The sequence below is a fragment of the Gopherus evgoodei genome, chromosome 11 (assembly GCF_007399415.2).
Source record: "Gopherus evgoodei ecotype Sinaloan lineage chromosome 11, rGopEvg1_v1.p, whole genome shotgun sequence".
Classification (NCBI taxonomy): Eukaryota; Metazoa; Chordata; order Testudines; family Testudinidae; genus Gopherus; species Gopherus evgoodei.
In genome coordinates, this window is record NC_044332.1 from 78,005,906 (window position 1) to 78,024,273 (window position 18,368).

The following is an 18,368-nucleotide window of genomic DNA, read 5'->3' on the forward strand; positions in this document are numbered from 1 at the left end:
GTCCCTCACCTAAAGTCACCCCCTGCTTTCCCATCCCCCATACAGACATTCCCAGGTCAATCCACCCCCCTCCCTCCTGTGTCACACTCAGACACTGGGGTGACAGGGGTCAGTCCCCAGACAGCGAGAGAGCGCAGAGCAAATGTGGAACTGCTAGGGTAGGGCTGGAGGACAACGATGATTCTCCCACCCTGCTGCTGTTAATCCTGCCTTGGAGACCACGCTGCCGGCCTGGGAGCCCTGGGCCCCGTCCCCTGGGGATCCCATGATGCAGCTAATCCCCCCCTGCTCTTCCAGCCTGTCCATCATTCGCACTTGCGTTCAGGGAGAAACCTCGAGGACTAAAATACCCCCGCCAAGGGGAACGGCAGACCAACGGGCCTTGGAACTGAGTCCCAGCCCCCCTCCTCCTCGGCCGGCCACTGCTCAACGTATCCACCAGCTCCCATGAGTGCTGAGCTCCTGCAGCGTCTCCTGGAGCCGCACCTGCCCTGCACCTCTCAGGATTGCACCCTAAGGGACGGCTTTAGGGCAATTCCTCTATTTCATAGGAATCAGACCCCGCGCCTAAGAGGGCCTCGCACCCTCCGCCAAAGGGCCGTCGGAAACAGCGGCAACCAATTCAGCTGGCACCAAATTGCCGCCGCTATCTTCGGTGGCAGCTCAATCACTGCCACTGTCTTCGGCAGCATTTCAGCGGCAGCTCTTTCAAATCGGGCCCCGCAAGTCCTAAAGCCGGCCCTGCTAAAGAGAGACGATAATATGCGTGCTCCCCGCCAGCCTCCTCAGCTTGCCAACACGGAAAGTGGCTGAGTAGCTCTTGTTCCCTACAGCCACTGCACCACCCTGAGTGGACATCGTGGACGGGTCACGGAGCCGACCCTCCAACTCGCATGGCCACCTCGCCCCCCTGCACCGTCCTGCTGCACGCGGCTTCGGGGAGTGCTCTCACCCAGGGGAAAGCCAGCAGCACTGGAAGGAAGATACCAGCTGCGTGATCCCTCCCTATCTCTCTGGTGCCTGTGCCAGCTCCCCCGACCAACACACACTCATTCTTGCTATGCCAAAAATGCTGCATGCAGTTCTCGGACCAAATAAGGCGAGAACAACAGTAAACAAGGTCCCACGCACACACTCCCCGTAGGACACCCGCTTGCCCCCTCCCGATCGCATTGGCTTGTCCTCTCTGGACTGGGCTCCGGCTAAGCAGCGCATCAAAGGCTTGGCTCTCCTCTTTTTCCACTCCAAGTTCCATGTGATTAGAGGTTCTTGCAGTCTGCCAGGGCACCTCTCCTCTCCCTGCCTGCCTGCCCGCCCGCCTGGATTCCTGGGAGCCACAAACATGCAGAAAGAGGAGCCACTTGTCCGCAGAGAGCAATATTACAAACCTCAGGGTCTAGGAGTGCTTAAGAGACAGGCAGGTAACTCAACACAGGCATGCTCGAGGGAGGGAGGAAGAAAGAACTGGTGCAATCTCTGAAAACAGTGGTATGTGACTTCACTGGAACGAACGTCCTGCACACAGGAATTCTGAGGCACAACCACAATCATCAGCGAGGGGGAGGGATAGCTCAGTGGTTTGAGCATTGGCCTGCTACACCCAGGGTTGTGAGTTCAATCCTTGAGGGAGCCACCCAGGAATCTGGGGCAAAATCAGTACTTGGTCCTGCTAGTGAAGGCAGGGGGCTGGACTCAATGACCTTTCAGGGTCCCTTCCAGTTCTAGGAGATAGGTACATCTCCATGTATTAGCTACCAGTAGAGAATGGGTTAAGAGGAAGCAGGTCGACCCTTCTGCCTTGCACATTGGGACTTGCAAGCCCCCAAATCTCCTCAGAGAGCACTCAATCGAGCGTTGGCAGGACAGGACATTTCAGGCCATGACGCTTGCAATGCCCCAGTGCAAACATCTATCCAGCCACCTCAGGTTGCACCGCGCTGTGCGGGTAGGGGCTGGAGATGCTGGGTTCCCATCCAGCCCGTGGAGAGCACATTCCCTTATGGGTGGAGTGGAAAAGACTGACCCTCAGCAAGTTTGCAGATGACACTAAGCTAGGAGGAGAGGTAGATATGCTGGAGGATAGGAGTAGGGTCCAGAGTGACCTAGACAAATTGGAGGATTGGGCCAAAAGAAATCTGATGAGATTCAACAAGGACAAGTGCAGAGTCCTGCACTTAGGAAGGAAGAATCCCATGCACCACTACAGGCTGGGGACTGACTGGCTAAGCAGCAGTTCTGCAGAAAAGGACCTGGGGGTTACAGTGGACGAGAAGCTAGATAAGAGTCAGCAGCGTGCCCTTGTTGCCAAGCAGGCTAATGGTACATTGGGTACATGTATTAGTAGGAGCGTTGCCAGCAGGTCAAGGGAAGTGATTATTCCCCTCTATTTGGCACCGGTGAGGCCACACTTGGAGTACTGTGTCCAGTTTGGGGCCCCACACTACAGAAGGGATGTGGAAAAATTGGAAAGAGTCTAGCAGAGGGCCACAAAAATTATTAGAGGGCTGGGGCACAGGACTTATGAGGAGAGGCTGAGGGAACTGGGGTTATTTAGTCTGCAGAAGAGAAGAGTGATGGGGGATTTGATAACAGCCTTCAACTACCTGAAGTGGGTCCCAAAGAGGATGGAGCTTGGCTGTTCTCAGTGGTGGCAGATGACAGAACAAGGAGAAATGGTCTCAAGTTATAGTGGGGGAAGTCTGGGTTGGATATTAGGAAACATTATTTCACTAGGAGGGTGGTGAAGCACTGGAATGGGTTCCCTAGGGAGGTGGTGGAATCTCCTTCCTTAGAGGTTTTTAAGGTCAGGCTTGACAATGCCCTGGCTGGGATGATTTAGTTGGGGTTGGTCCTGCTTTGAGCAGGGGGTTGGATTAGATGGCCTCCTGAAGTCTCCTCCAACCCTAAACTTCTATGATTCTATGCAAAACCCTGGCCTGGCTCACCAGCACACAGGGGCAGGGTCCCATGGAGAGGTGGGGTCCCCTGTGGGGAGTGGGCCAGGTTGGCTCACCCTATAGAAGCCAGCACCAAGCTAACCTGCAGGGATTCCGCACTGCTAGGGACCATCGAGTTGCCCAGCGATGATTCACAACCCTAACCTCTCCTGGGAGCGGCTGTTTCAAGCCTGCCCAAGATGGGGACGGTGGCCTTCAGCCTTGCATTGACAGAGCTGGGGATTGGGGGGATCAGTGGAGCTCCCCCTCCAGGCCCGTGCACACACCCTGCCCTCCAGAGAGTTGGCTGCATAGACTCCTGTTGGCACTATGGTATGTGGGAGGGAAATGGGCCCATCCGCGGTGACCAACCAGAGCCAGAAGTGTTAGATGGGGTGGGATCTGAGTTACTACAGAGAATTCTTTCCTGGGTGCTGGCTGGTGAGTCTTGCCCACATGCTCAGGGTTTAGCTGATCGCCATATTCGGGGTTGGGAAGGAATTTTCCTCCAGGGCAGATTGGCAGAGGCCGTGGGGGGTTTTCGCCGTCCTCTGCAGCGTGGGGCACGGGTCACTTGCTGGAAGATTCTCTGCAACTTGAAGTCTTTAAACCATGATTTGAGGACTTCAATGGCTCAGACCCAGGTTTGTTACAGGAGTGGGTGGGTGAGATTCTGTGGACTGCATTATGCAGGAGGTCAGACTAGATGATCATAATGGTCCCTTCTGACCTTAAAGTCTATGATTCTAGACACAGCTCTCCGAGATCCCAGGCCTGCAGGGGCCACCCTGGGGGATGTCACATGCCTCTGAGAGGGGCAGGAGAAGGGTATTTTCCTACCTGCCAGGGCCTGAGCTCAGGCTTCCAGAAACTGCTTATGCTACAAAGATTCAGAGCTGAGCTGGGCACCACGTTCCTGAATCCCTCGTACACCCTGGGAGAGATTCTGGGCTCTGACCCATACACCATCTCTGCATATCCCAGATGCTGGGACACTTATCATTATGTTCTTTTTTTTTAATTATTTTCTCTGTACTATACCTTGGCCAAGAAATTTGGACCTTGACAAAAAAAATAATTGACTACCCCTGCTTTATAGGAATCACCGAAATGCAGCCACCTCTGGGGAGGAACTCAGCAACCTTTCAAGGGCCCAGGCTTAGATCCTCAAATGTCTGCTTCCAATGGGAGTCAGGTGCCTGAATACCTTTGAGGATCTCAGCCCCAATCCAATGTCTAACAAACGCAATGGGAGTCTTTGCATTGATTTATGGGTCACTGGCTCAGGTCCAAATGGACCAGCAATGCTATGCAACAGCTGAGATCAGGAAGTGAATGATAGAAATGTACCCAATTAAACTAGCAGGGGAAAGTTAAGGAGACAAAATGCAGTGACCTGTTCAGTGATATGATGTGGCCAGGGTACCGAGGATAACATTCAGTTATCGCCAAAAAAATGCTCTGGGAACTTTGATGAAAACAAGTAGTTGGCATCTTTGTCTTCCATCTCTTTGAAGTTTGAAAACGTTAGGTCTGCACCGGTATTCTGTCGAGGCCTGGGGATTTTAAACACTTTCAATAAAAACCTTTTCTAGTCCCCTCTAAATAGTTGCAATCCATATTTGTGATTCAGTCCAAGAAGACAAGATATTTCTACCACATCTGCTGCCCATGCGAGGTAGCCATCAAGCAGGCGCTTCCTGCCCCATAAACACTGTTTAAACTAACTAACTAAAAAACTAAACCCAACTGAAATCCACTGCTGCAATATCAACGGCGATCAATCAAAACAGGAAGCAGCTGGTCCCAAACTCTTTCCGAGCTGATGTTTTTGTTTTTTTAATTCCTGAGGGGAGGATATTGGTCTAGTGGCGAGAGAAGATTTGGGACTCCTGGGGTCTATTCCCAGCAATGGCACATTGCATAGTCATTGCGCTGCCCCGTGCCTCAGTTTCCCCACTTCTGCACACTGGGTGTGAGCGCCCCTACCTCCCAGGCATAGAGAGAGTAGGCATTAGTTAGTGTTGGGTGCTACATAAAGGCCAAGGAGGTGGAATTCCACAACTAAAGCCAAAATTCTCCCTCCTCATTGCTGATTGGTCAAGTCCTTCCTTCTCCACCTCTCAACCCGACAGGGTCCATGTTCCACATTGTCCATCACCATCATTATTTTATTCCTGTGGCTGCACTGACCATCCAGCTCCCTCCGCTTCACGTCCTGCCCAATGCTTTCTGCTAAAAGACGTTCCATTGCCAGCCGCCCAGCCGGCCACCGATCCGAGACCTTAGCTCCGCGAAGCAGCTGGAGCTGCAGCAGCGAGAGAGGAAGTGTTACCCACCCTTGCAGCACGGAAAGCACCTGGTGGAGAGGACGGTGCTGGCAGCAGACTGCACGATGGGCTCAATTCAGACAGGGAGGCGCCCCCCACTACACTCAGTGGGGCTGCTTCCCCAGAATAGAGGGGAGCAGGCGGAGGCCTGCCCACCCCAGAAAGATGCAGGGAGGGTCTGGGGCTAAGAGTCTGCCGACTCCGTTCAGATCAGAGGTGGGCCAAGTGCACCGATTCAGACCCAAAGTTGCAGCAGCTCAGGTCCCATGGTGTGGTTCACTGAGATCCTTCCCTGAGGCTCCACCTGACGTGTCAGACCCCCACAGCTCGGACACCTGCTGCACGACCACGTACATCTCAGCTCATCTATCCCCTGCCCTGGTGGAGGCCTCTGGCACAGCTGGCACCTCAGGGTCCCTCCTGCTCTCTGCCTGTGGTACACAACAGCATCGTGTCCTGCGGGCTATGGTTCTCTCTCTCATCCAGGCTTGGGGGCTCGAGGCAGAGGGGCCTGGGAGGGGTTAGTGCCCCGTGATGTGCTGCACATCAGACTAGCTGAGCTGGGGGTCCCTGCTGCTTGGAATCGATGGCTCTTTGATGGTCTCCTCTGTGCCTACTTCCTCACCACACAGACAGGCGGGCGCTGGATCCTGCCCGATCGAACTCAGCAGAGGGGGGTGGTCACCATTGGATACAGAATCAAGCTTGTTACCTGCAACTAATATTTTTCCCAGCAAGCCTCCCGGTGCTTAGGCAGCACATCTTGCTATTCTGATGTGGCAGAAGCACGCCGTGAAGAAAGGAGTCTGGAGCCGGGAGCTGCCGCTTTCCCTTAGCCTGTCCCGAGATGGTGATCCTGACTAGAACACCCCAGAGACTCCATGAACACAGCCGATCAGGGACAACGGAGGCCCGGATCATTTGATTTGAAGAGAAGAGGAGACAGAGAGACAAGACAGGGCAGACCTCCCGGTGCCCAATGCCAAACGCTGCAGCACCTGGCTCTCAGCAGCTGTGGCTGGCAGAGAGCAGTGAATAAAGGAGACGCCAAACCCAAGTGAAGAGAAAAAACTAAGCAGGCCTTCTTGGGGCGATCCCTGGTTTGAGTCATGCCCGGATTTTCCACGAGGCTCTGAGCCAGGAACGGAACGCTCTGCAATGATAAATACGCTTCCTCGGTACCTGCCCCTCCTGACAGCCTAGGCAGGCAGGCGTGGCTCTACCAGAGAGAAGCCATAAATTGTGAGGCTTAGCCGGGTCCCTCCAAGCATTTCACGAGCCAACCGTTATTGTTAACATTTCCTGCAAGGGGGATAAAGAGCTCTGAGTGCTGGTCTCCAGGAACGGGAACTGCCGTTGCCCTTATAAGGGAATGAAACGAGTTCCACGCGCAAGGCAGAAAGCGAAGCCTCCGGGGCATAAGACATTTATTCGCCACCGTGGGCAACTTCCCCTGGAGCGCTGCATTTTCCTCCCTTTCTGGGGTTGGATTCTGGCAAACGCACATGCAAAAGCAGCCGCCCAGTTGTCAGGCCTTGTTCTCACTCCAGTCTGCTGTTCATGTAGCCACCACTTCCCCACGCAGAGTTAGGAAAACATCATCTCCTTGGCGTTCACCTGCCCCTCAGCAGCTCTCCCTGCCCAGGATGACCTGTTGATCTTAGATTCTGCAAGCAGGCCAGATCTTGAGGTTTTCCTCAGTTGCTCAGGCAAAACCTGCCATTGGCTTGGATGGGAATCTTGCCAGGGGAAAGGGTCCGGCCCTTTAAGATGTCAGCATCGCTGTTTTCCTTAGAGAAGGGAGGTCGGGATCCTTCTCTGCAGAGCTAATGAAGTCACGCTGGGTACCCGATATGCCAGGCACATGCCTGAGCCCATGTGTCATGAGTCCTTGTTTCCTCCTCGCTGCCAGGAATTCGGAGGCTGCCCCTTGCCAGCTTTCCATGCCCACGCTGTGAATCAAACCAACAGGGAGGGGGACTCCCGAATGCAGCGCTCGCAGTCTGCAGGACGCAGAAGAAACCAAGATGTCCAAAACTGGACAGACCCCTGGGACACCAGCAGGAGCAATGCCCCAGGTTCTGCTCGCTCAGCCTGCCCTATACATCAAGTTGGGCAGTTTGTAAACACTTGCGTCACCCTGGAGGCGGCAGCAAAAACTGAGTATCTGACAGTCAGGCAAACATCTGGGGAGCCAGGGACATGTGCCCCACACACCTTCAAAATAAAAACACCAGCTGTTCCCTGCAAGCCAACACTGATGGCCACGGATGACCAAGAGGCAAAGGTGCAGGAGCGGAGAGCAAAGAGGGAATATTCTGCCTATCTACAATGCTGCTGATCTGCCAAGCCCAAAGCCTTAGCCCACTCCCCCCCAGGTCAGGTAGGTAGATGGAATTATCCCTGTTTCACAGATGGGGAAACTGAGGCATAGATTAATCATGCAACTTGGCAAGATCTGCAATAGTGCGAACAATAGAAAATGAGACTCAAGGCTAACCTCAGGCCAGCCATCCTGTCAGATCCGGGTTTGACTCCTGGATCACTGGTGGGAAGGAGTGGGGAGTCCTTGGACTATCTCATCTCTGCGAGTGCACTTGGTGGCTATTTCTACTTTCCATCCCGGAGAAGGTACTTACTCCATCTTCTCCCACCCTATGGTCTCGAGGTTCCTCAAAGGTTTGGATCATCTATAACCCCAGTACGACGTCCCGCCCCTTCCTGGGACCTCAACTTGGTCCTGACGAGACTTATGACTCCTCTATTCGAGGACCTGGCGACCTGCTCGCTCCTGTATTTGTCATGGAAAACAGCCTTCCTTGTGGCCAGCACATCGGCTAGGAGAGTCTCTGAGCTTCGGGCTCTGATGGTGGACCCACCATACACGGTGTTCCACAAAGACAAGGTGCAGTTACGTCCACATCCGGCGTTCCTCCCCAAAGTAGTCTCGGTTGGTGTCTCAACCAGGACATATTCCTCCCGGTCTTCTTTCCCAAACCGCATACATCTCGTAGAGAACAGCAGTTGCATTCCCTCAATGTCCGTAGGGCGCTCGCCTTCTACATTGACCGGACGAGACCCTTCCGCAAAAAGCCCCAGCTTTCTGTGGCAGTGGCAGATCGGATGAAAGGAGTACCCATCTCTTCTCAGAGAATTTCGTCATGGGTAACGACATGCATCCGTACTTGCTATGACCTAGCTCATGCCTCTCCGGAGCATATTAGCGCCCATTCCACCAGGGCTCAGGCCTCTTCGGCCGCATTCCTAGCTCGAGTACTCATCCAGGAGATATGTCGAGCAGCTACGTGGTCTTCAGTATATACCTTCACTTCCCATTATGCTCTGGTGCAACAATCCAGAGAGGACGCAGCCTTCGGCTCTGCGGTTCTACACGCTGCAGTATCTCACTCCGACCCTACCACCTAGGTAAGGCTTGGGATTCACCTAACTGGAATGGATATGAGCAAGCACTCGAAGAAGAAAAGACGGTTACTCTTCTTTGAAAGTGTTGTTCTTTGAAATGTGTTGCTCGTATCCATTCCAAAACCCGCTCTCCTTCCCCACTGTTGGAGTAGCCGGCAAGAAGGAACTGAGGAGCGGATGGGTCGGCAGGGGTATATATTTGGTGCCACAGCGGTGCCATGCCAGGGGTTGCCCAGCCGACCCCCCGAGTGTTGCTAGGGTAAAAACCTTCCGACGGACGTGCATGCGGCGCGCACACACCAGGGGGTTGGGGCATCCGCCGACAGTATGTCTATCACCGGGTCTTCAACCTCAGGGACCTCCTCCACCTGGAGATTGATATTTAAGGCGACTTGCCTCAAAAGGTCCTGGTGAGCTCGGAGGTCGATAGGGGGCGGGCCTGAGGAGGATGTACCGGTCACTGCCTCGTCGGGTGAAGAGGAGGACGACAGACCCGGTACCAGTGGTTCCTGGAGGGACTCTTGGTCCAGAGGTATGTCAGGGTCCAGGAGGGCCTGAGGGTCCGGTGCCTGAGGAGAGTGATCTGTACCCGCTGGAGGGGGGCAGCTAACAGTGGCCTGTGGTGCGCAATGTTCCGACGGGGCGGAATGTGATGGTACCGTGGGCTCGCCTTGGGCCTGGTGATATGCCCAAGGCGTCCAAAAGGACCACTGATGAGGATCTTGAGCCTCATGGAGAACCCAGCTGTGCGCCTCTGAATCAGGATAAGCAGCACCATCAGCGTGCAATGACTCAGACGCGTGCCTCGATGGCGATGGCGGAGCGGAGGCTGTTTGAGGATAAGCCCTGTCTCTAGGGTACTATATTTCGTGCCGCACCGGGGAGTGGTACCAGGATCCGTACCGGTACCGAGAGCGTGATCGGGACCTGTGACCGGCGCGGTGCCTGGAGGTCGACCGGGATCTTGACGCTCTATGATGAGAACGGCTGCGGTGCGAATGGTGCCGGGAGATGAACCAATGCCTGGAATATCGGTCCGATGAGCGGGACCTCGAGTGGTGTCATGAGTGCGACTGGTACCGGGGAGGAGATCGGTACCGGGACTGCGAGCGGCGCCTGGATCTGGAGTGATGGCGAGATCGAGAGCACTGACGGGACCTCGATCTTGAGTGCGGTCTGCCTGAGGTGCCGATGGAAGGTGGTCTTACCATGGCAGGCTTGCCTGTCGATTGAATAACCCGCACCGGCGGTGCCGGGGGCTGAGGCAGGGCGGGCTCCGTTAAGGCAATAAGTTCCCTCGCCGTAGCAAATGTCTCTGGCGTAGTGGGAACGAGAAGCTCTACCGAGGCATGTGCCGGGGAGCTGTCATGCACTGGACTCGACGGCTCTGGCACGGCTGGAATCAACGGTGCGGGGATTGTCGGCGCCGTGGCAGTTAGTGGTGCCAGGCGGCTCGACTTAGATTGCTGCTCAGACTGCGGTGCAGATAGTGAGGCCGCAGGAGCTTTAAGCTTCTTGGCACGTGGGGAGAGGGAGCGGTGCCAGGCCGGTTTCTGGGACGGTGACAGCTGGTGCCAAGCTGTCTTCACGGTGCCAGCGCTCTCCGGTGCCGATGAGGCACTTCTCCCCGGCGCGGACTGTCCAGCAGGCGGTGCCAAAGGTGGAGGAGTGAGGGCTGCCTCCATTAGGAGCTGTTTAAGGCGAAAGTCCAGCTCCTTTTTCGTCTGCGGCTTGAACAATTTGCAGATCCGGCACTTGTCCGCGAGGTGGGATTCCCCCAAGCACTTGAGGCAGGAGTCATGGGGATCTCCCATGGGCATCGGCCGGCAGCAGGCAAAGCACGGTTTGAAACCCGGTAAGCCAGGCATGGGCCTGGGCACCGGGAGATGGAAAGGGCTAATCCCCGACCCTCTGAACTATATACACTAACTACATTTACAAAAATCTATTAACTAGAACTACAGAGAATAAACTATATACGCAATACGTATTAGAATGAGCGAAAAGCTAAGGAGGTGGAGATCAGCTAAGCTGTGCTCCACTGTTCCAACGACCGACACGTGCTCCCCTCTTTTTGCCTCTGTTTCCCCATCTGTAAAATGGATTAATGAGACCGACCCTCCTTTGTCAAGTGCTTTAGATCTAGAGAGAGAGAGAGAGAGAGAGAGAGAGAGAGAGAGTGTGTGTGTGTGTGTGTGTGTGTGTGTGTGTGTGTGTGTGTGTGTGTGACAAGGTGGCTGTGAGGTATAAAGCATGTTGAGACCCCTGGATAGGAGGCATCAGGGAAAGACAGAAGGTTAATAATAAATAACAATTTTCCCAGGCCCATGCCCCTGGCTTTTCTCTTCCAGGTTTTCTGCGCTCTGCATTCTCCATGGCTGGCTGGATCGCCGTGGGCTAGTGACTGGGCTCAGACGCTATAGCCTTTTCTATGCTCTCACCTTCCACCGCCAACAATGAGCCCCCGTGCAGCCGGCTGGGCTCCCCCTCCGTACATACTGCCTGTGACATCGCACGCCATTGCCTTGCCCATGTTGTCCTTCCCACGGCCAGAGAGGACCCCTGCCCTGCCTCTGCTGCACCTAGTCCCTGGGCCAGCTGAGGTCCCCCCGGCTTTAAGCAATGCAGCTGAGTCCTCGCCCCTTTAGAAACTAACCCCCAATATGACTTGGACATTCATCCTAAGCCCCTTCTTGCTGCTCAGCTAAGTGGCTCCCTCCTGTCAATCCCAAAACCTAGTCACCCCCACCAGTGGCCGGCAGCTGCACTATGTTAGGATGGGAGATCAAACGCTTTCATGGCTGGGTCATAACCCCCAGGCTGCACAGCCATGGCCAAGCGCTGGGCGTTGGCTCTGCCTCCCCGTGATGGGGCAAGGGCAGGCTAGCGTTCTCTGGAGCACCAGGGACGGCGCCCTGTCTGGGACGAGATACCAAAGTCCATCGCCGGCCTTGCTGGGATCCAGAAAGAGCGCGTTCTGTGTGCATGTCGGGAGGACAAAGCATTGAAGCAGTAGCAGCCCCGCCACCCAGGCCCAGGACCCCACCACTCTCTCCCCAGCTACATTAACCACGCGTTCGTTTGGAACACAAGATCCTGGGGCAGGGACCGAGTCTTCATCTGCGTCTTGGAGATGACCTCCTGAGGTCTCCTCCAACCTAATATTCTGTGATTCTATGACACCCCAGCACCTGCCACCAGTGCTCCCATTTATGATAATCACCCTCCGCTGGAGTCAATCCGTCTGGCCCTGTGTCTCGTTTTTCCGGGCCTTGGTGCGTCCGGGCTCTGGCCAGGCGCTGGCGAAGATATTCCAGTGAACTCCCCAGCCCAGTTCTGCATGAACCCCAGCACGCTGGGCAGCTTGTCTGAACCTCCTGACTGAGACCCACAAGGACCCAGCTCTCTCATGCCAGGGCCCCCCCATCAGCCTCGCTGCCTGCAGGCCACAGAAGCAGCTGCCAAGACCTTGAGGGGATGACGGGCATGGGCATGGGAGGGGGGTGAGATGCTGGTTCTCCACCTGTCTCCCTGCCCGTCCATGCCCTGTAAGCCTCACACACTCCAAACTCCAGCCTGGCAACGAGAGGCTGGATCCACAGCCCTAGAGACAGGAGGCCTCTCCCATCCCACCGAGCAGCTCCAGCACGGGCAGCTGTAGCACCAGCTTCCCCACAGTGCTACCCTGCCAAGGTGCCCACCCGCTGAGCTGGATGGAGCAAGCCCTGAGGGCAACGAGTGAGGCAGTTAGAGCTTAAACAACACAATGACGAGGGCACCATAAATAATGTAGTCAGATTCCTATCACCCCCTTTGCTTGTTATCCTCAGGTCTGAACTTCCCTGCAAGACCCGCTCTCTCCCATCAGAGACCTGCAGGGGACGCTGACGTTACAGCTCCTCTATATAAAGGAAGTAGGAGGTTCTAGGATGGACCTTTTGCCTCTGGAATGTGCCACCCCCCGCGCAAACAATCCTGCAAGAGCACCCCCCCCCCCGCACCCCACCAGCTTGTGAGCTGCAAGGGCTGATGGCCCAGGCGACTGCTGGGTCTCACCCGACAGGGTAAGCGTGCCAAACTGGGGAATAGCTTTGTCTTAGCCTTGCTGCGTAACCAGCATATGCCAGGACCTGGTTCCATTGTTCCCATCAATGCTGTTGAGCTACTGTGTTTTTAATCTGCAGTCAGAGGCAGCCGCCGTCTCAAGACAGGCGTCTCTGTTTATAAATCTAAATCACTCACCGCACTTATTTCTGAGTGCACCAGAGAGCCCTATCGCCACCTCCTCCACCCGGCCCCCCCTTTGTCTGCCTCATCCACCTGTCTGACCCCCAAGATCGTAAGCTCTCTGGGGAAGCGACTGCCTTCTTTATGATTTGACTGCACAGTGCCGGGCACCGCACGGCCAAGATCCCGTAGGGGCCGGGGCAATATAATAATATGTTATAACAATGACCTGTGTCCGGAGCTTTGTGGACCTGGTGAGGACCAGCCCAAGTACCCTCCATGCTGTCCTCCCGGCGGACGTTGAAGTTGTCGTAGGAGTCCCAGCGGATGAGGGGGTCTGAGGTGTTGTAATCCACGGAGACGCTGGGGCCGTTCTCCAGATGTTCCATCCCTGGGGGCAGGCAGAGGGGAGTCAGTAAAGGAGGCCAAAGCTAGAGGGGTCCGGTGTTGGAACGTCAAGGGGAGAGACAGGAGTGGGCCAGGCAGGACTGGGGGTGCGGGAAGAGATGGGAGGAGACCGGCAGGATAGGGGGTGCGGGGAGAGACAGGAGCAGGCCAGGCAGGACTAGGGGTGCAGGGAGAGACGGGAGCGGGCCGGGCAGGACTAGGGGTGCTGGGAGAGACGGGAGGAGGCCGGGCAGGATAGTGGGTGCAGGGAGAGATGGGAGCGGGCTTGGCAGGATTGGGGGTGCAGGGAGGGACGGGAGAAGCTGGATTATTAGAAAGAGACAGGAAGTGAAATGGGGAGAGGGTGAAAGGCAGGAAAAGGCAGGACAAAAGGAAGAGGAAAGGAATCAGCCTCTGGATATGGGAAAGACTCATCACAGGACCTGGTGCATCTCTCTGCCAACCCCAGGCTGTTCCAGTTGGGCATTCACCAGGGGTTAGTTATCCTGCCTGATGCTGGACTCCCAACACGTCCCAGCACAGAGCATCCTGTGAACCAGCAGATCTAACTGTCGGGAAGCAATTCCTGATCAAACAGGCAGATGGACAGAGGGGCACGTATGGGGGGCAGACAGAGGGGAGCGTATGAGGATGGACAGAAAGGAGCAAATGGGGCAGACACAGGGCCATGTCTGGGGACGCACAGTGACAGAAGGGCATGTGTAGAGATGCACAGACTGAGGAGTGCTGTAACAGGGGTTTTTTTCTCAGGCTACAGAGCCTGGGGCTAAATGAACCCTGGTTACAGGATGAACCCCACTGTCATATGGTGATGATAACATTCTTTCCATTCCCATTAGTAACGCTGGAGGACGCGAAACAGGAATTACTGAAGTTGGACTTTTCAAATCAGAGGCCCAGATAATTTGCATCCAAGGGTTTTAAAAGAGCTGGCTGAGGAGGTCGCTGGACCATTCATGTTGATTTTCAGTATGTCTTGGGGCACTAGGGAAGTTCCAGAAGACCAGAAGAAAGCTAATATGCCAATTTTTAAAAAGGGTAAATGAGATGACCCAGGAATTACAAGCCAGTCAGTCTGACATTAATCCCTGCCAAGATAATGGAGTGGCTGCTATGGGACTCAACAATGAGCTAAAGGAGGGTAATGTAATCAATGCAAATCAACATGGGTTTATGGAAAATAGATCCTGTCAAACTAACTTGAAAACTTTATTTGATGAGATTACAAATTTGGTCGATAAAGGTATATATCATAATACAGAGACTTCTGTAAAGCACTTGATTGGGTACTGAGCAACAGTTTGATTAAAAAACTGGAACAACATAAAATTCACTTGGGACACATTAAATGGATTAAAAACTGGCTAACTGATTAGGTCTCAAAATGTAACTGTAAATGGGGAATCATCATTCCAACAGGTATGTTTCTAGTGAGGTCTGCAGGGATTGGTTCTTGGCCCTACGCTATTTACCATCATTATCAATAACCTGAAATCATAACTGATAAAGTTTGCACATGACGCAGAAGTTGGGGGTGGGGGTGAAGAAGGAAGAGGACAGATCACTGATCCAGAGTGATCCAGGCTCAAGCAAACACTATGTGTTTTAATGCAGTTAATTGCAAACGTATCCATCTAGGTACAAAGAGTGCAGAGCGTACTCCCAGGATGGGGGACTCTATCATGGGAAGCATGACTCTGAACAGGATTTGGAGGTCATGGTGGGTCATCAGCTCAACATGAGCTCCCATTGTGACGCTGGGGCCAAAAGAGCTAATGCGATCCTGGGACTCATGAACAGGGGAATCTCGAGTTGTTTTATCTCTGGACTTGGCACTGGTGCGACCGCTGTGGGAATCCTGTGTCAGTTCTGGTGCCCACAATTCAAGGAGGATGTGATAAATGGGGGGGGGGAGGGGTCAGAGAAGAGCCACACGAGTACCACTAAAGGATTAGAAAACCCACCTTATAATGACAGACTCATAGACCTCGTCTATTTAGTTTAACAAAGAGACGGATAAGGGGTGACTGGATCACAGTCTTTAAGCACCTACCCAGGGAACAAAGATTTGAAAAGGGGCTCCTCAGTCCAGCAGCAGAAGGTCTAACCCAACCCAGTGACTGGAAGTCAAAGTCAGACAAATTCAGACTGGAAATGAGGCACAACTGTTGGAGTAATTCGCCCCTGGGACAATTGACCAGGGCTCGGGCTCAGTTCTCCATCACTGACAATTTTTCAATCCATATCGGATGTTTTTTCCCAGAAGACCTTCTCCGGGAGCTGTTTTGGGGCACTTCTGTGGCCACGGGTGGGGGGGTCAGATTAGATGGTTCCAATGGTCCCTTGGCCTTGGACTCTAAGAACCTACGAATTAGACAGGAGACAGGTTTAAGCACCAAGAAGGTCCAGCTGGAGAAAGACCTGGAGGGAAGAGACTGCAGGGCCCTGACTCAGCAGAGAGCCAGAGCTGGACAGGAGGCTGAGAGCAGGGCGAGAGGGAGGAAAGTTCTCAGGCAGGGCCCTGGGAGAGACCCTGACTAGCCAGGGAAGAGACTGGGAAACCCAGAGGGGCCATGAAGAGGCAGGATAGGAAGTTTCCCAGGGAAAACTGCAATAGGGAGAAAGGTTTCAGCCCAGCTGTGCAGTACAGGGCTCTGGGCTGGAACCCAGGGGCGAGGCTGGGACCCGGTTCCCCTACCGGCCCCAAGGAGGGGGCCTACCAGCCCATCCCAAGGGTAGTGGAGCCCCGCGAGGGGACAGCAGACTGAACCGAGCACTGGCTGAAGAACAGCCCCAGAGAGGCCAGAAGGGTTTCGCTTCTGTTCAGGAAACGGGGGGGGGGGAGTAACCTGACAGAGAAACCCACATAGCGCGGCAGCGACGACCCCCGGGGGCCCTAGCCCAGCGAGGAGCTGCTGCACTGCCCCTGGCCACGAGGGGACGCTACGTGGTGACTGAACTGGCCGGATAGCTGGGATTCTGAGAGTCCCAATTCCTGAGTGACACCCCCACGCCCCCCCCCACACCTACCGGGAGTTTTGGTCTCAGTGGTGAGCTGGGCCCGGCCCAGCATCACTGGCAAGGCCAGCCCGGCTCCCCGCTGGCCCTTTCAGAGCAGGGGCCCAGGCTGCGCTGGCCTGGCCTTACACTCCACGCCTCGGGACCAGCAGCTCCCTGGGTGTCCTGCCCAGAGAGGGCTCCGGCCTCCGTGAAGGTGGAGGAGGGGATGGGGGCTGCTCCCCTCCCCAGGCAAGTCACCAGGAGGACGCCTCATTCCAAGCGAGACCGTATTACTGAGCAGTACGAGACCGGCACCGCACACGGGGCATGGCCCGCGCCTGGCAGCAGGGCCCCTCCGCCCATGCTCACCCACAGCAAGGAGATGCCCAGTGCCAGTGGGTGGTGGCACGGGGCAGGGGGATGGTGGAAGGGGAAGGGTGGGGGATGAAGCAGATGGGAGCAGAGGTGGCAGGCACAGGAAGGAGCGGGTAGGGGGAGCAAAGGGCTCAGGGATTAGTAGCTTTGGGCTGCAATGCCCCATGCAACGGGGCCAGCGCCCATACCTTGGATCTTCTCGGGGCCATATGAGAACACAAACTCCACCTTCCCGTACTCCGGAAACCGGTCATCTAGGATGGGAACAGAACACAGAAAACTCAGCGTGTGTCCAATCTCCTGCACCGCACTAAAGCAGGGGGAGTCCAGAAGTCGCTCACCAATGAGCAGGCCCATGGGCAACCCTTTGCTGTTTCCACCCTGAGAGCTTAGCCTGGGTAAAATGTCAGACTCCCAACTATGGAGACAGAGCCCCCGTTCAGCAAACATAAAAACATGAGAACATGAGAACGGCCAGACTGGATCAGACCAAAGGTTCACCCAGCCCAGTATCCTGTCTGCCAACAGCGGCCAATGGCAGTGCCCCAGAGGGAATGAACCGAACAGGAAATCATCAAATGAACCATCCCCTGCTGCCCAGGGGCTTGAGCCTATAAACCAGGGATGACAAAGTCCCGTCAGGAGCATGGTCCCCTACCAGTGTGCATTCAACTGCCGCTGAACCACAATTGCCAGTGTGCGTTCTACCTCCATGGCCATTCAGCTCTGTGATGCAGTAGGGACTGTCTGTGTGGGGAGTGGGAGAGCAGGGGAGGACTTTAGGGGATGGACGATGCCAGAGCCTGTAACCTGAGCTAGGTAAGGGAGGGGAAAGGTCAACACCTTTGCCCGGGAAGGGGACAAAGGAAGGGAGCGGCAGGAGGGAAGCAGTTTGAGTTTGGGCTTGGGGCTGTGTGGGCGGAATTCAGGGTATCCTAGCTAGGATCCAAGCACCCTGAAAGCCCAGAAGGACTCGGTAGAGGGGTCCTGACTGTGCCTGCAAGCTCTGCTGTAACCTGTGTTCCTGTTGTCCAATAAACCTTCTGTTTTACTGGCTGGCTAAGAGTCACTGTGGGTCCCAGGAAGAGGGGTGCAGGGCCGGAATCCCCACACTCCGTGACAACTGGTGGCAGCGCTGGGATACACTGCACCCCGTGGACGGCGCTTCCTGCAGTAAGTGACTGGGGAGCAGTAAAACGAAGGGGTGGTTAACCCCTGGGAGTGTGTGCCCAGTGAGAAGGACTTTGCAGTAACAGGGTCCCCCGGGGGATTGCAGCGAGCGGTCCCAGGGGCGGAGGAGTCTGCAGCTTGACCCTGGCAGAGAGGTGGTGACCTCAAGAAGGGCTGGTGCACTAGGGGTCCCCCTGGAAACCGTGGGGAGCGGCGAGCACCCCGGCCTGTGAGTGGCCAGCAGGAAGATGTGTGCCAAGCGGCGCAAGTGCGACCTGCTGGAGCTGTGCAAGCAGAGGGGGTTGCGCCCGGGGAGGCTCACCAAGGACCAGCTGATTGCCCAGCTGGAGCAGGGAGACCGCATGAATGAACGGAGCCCTGTCTCTGAGGGAAGCAGCCGAGCAGATGCAGCGCAGGCACCAGTGTCTGTCCCCGCTGGGAGTGGTCAGCCGGCGGACGAGGGCTTCCCGAGACCCCCCCTTCCTAGGCGTAGGGGAAC

At 55.4% G+C, this 18,368-nt stretch overlaps 1 protein-coding gene across 12 annotated transcripts in view; it reads right to left on the reverse strand.

Moving 5' to 3' along the window:
• The window catches only part of TNS1 (tensin 1), a 283,441-nt gene that overhangs the window by 87,812 nt on the left and 177,261 nt on the right, over positions 1–18,368 (reverse strand). For all 12 annotated transcript variants that reach the window (XM_030579739.1, XM_030579741.1, XM_030579742.1 and 9 more), the window contains 2 exons: positions 16,888–16,953; positions 13,146–13,307 (listed from right to left, as the gene is read on the reverse strand). In XM_030579739.1, the coding sequence (XP_030435599.1) occupies positions 13,146–13,307; positions 16,888–16,953 (228 nt within the window). The remainder of the gene's footprint in view (positions 1–13,145; positions 13,308–16,887; positions 16,954–18,368) is intronic.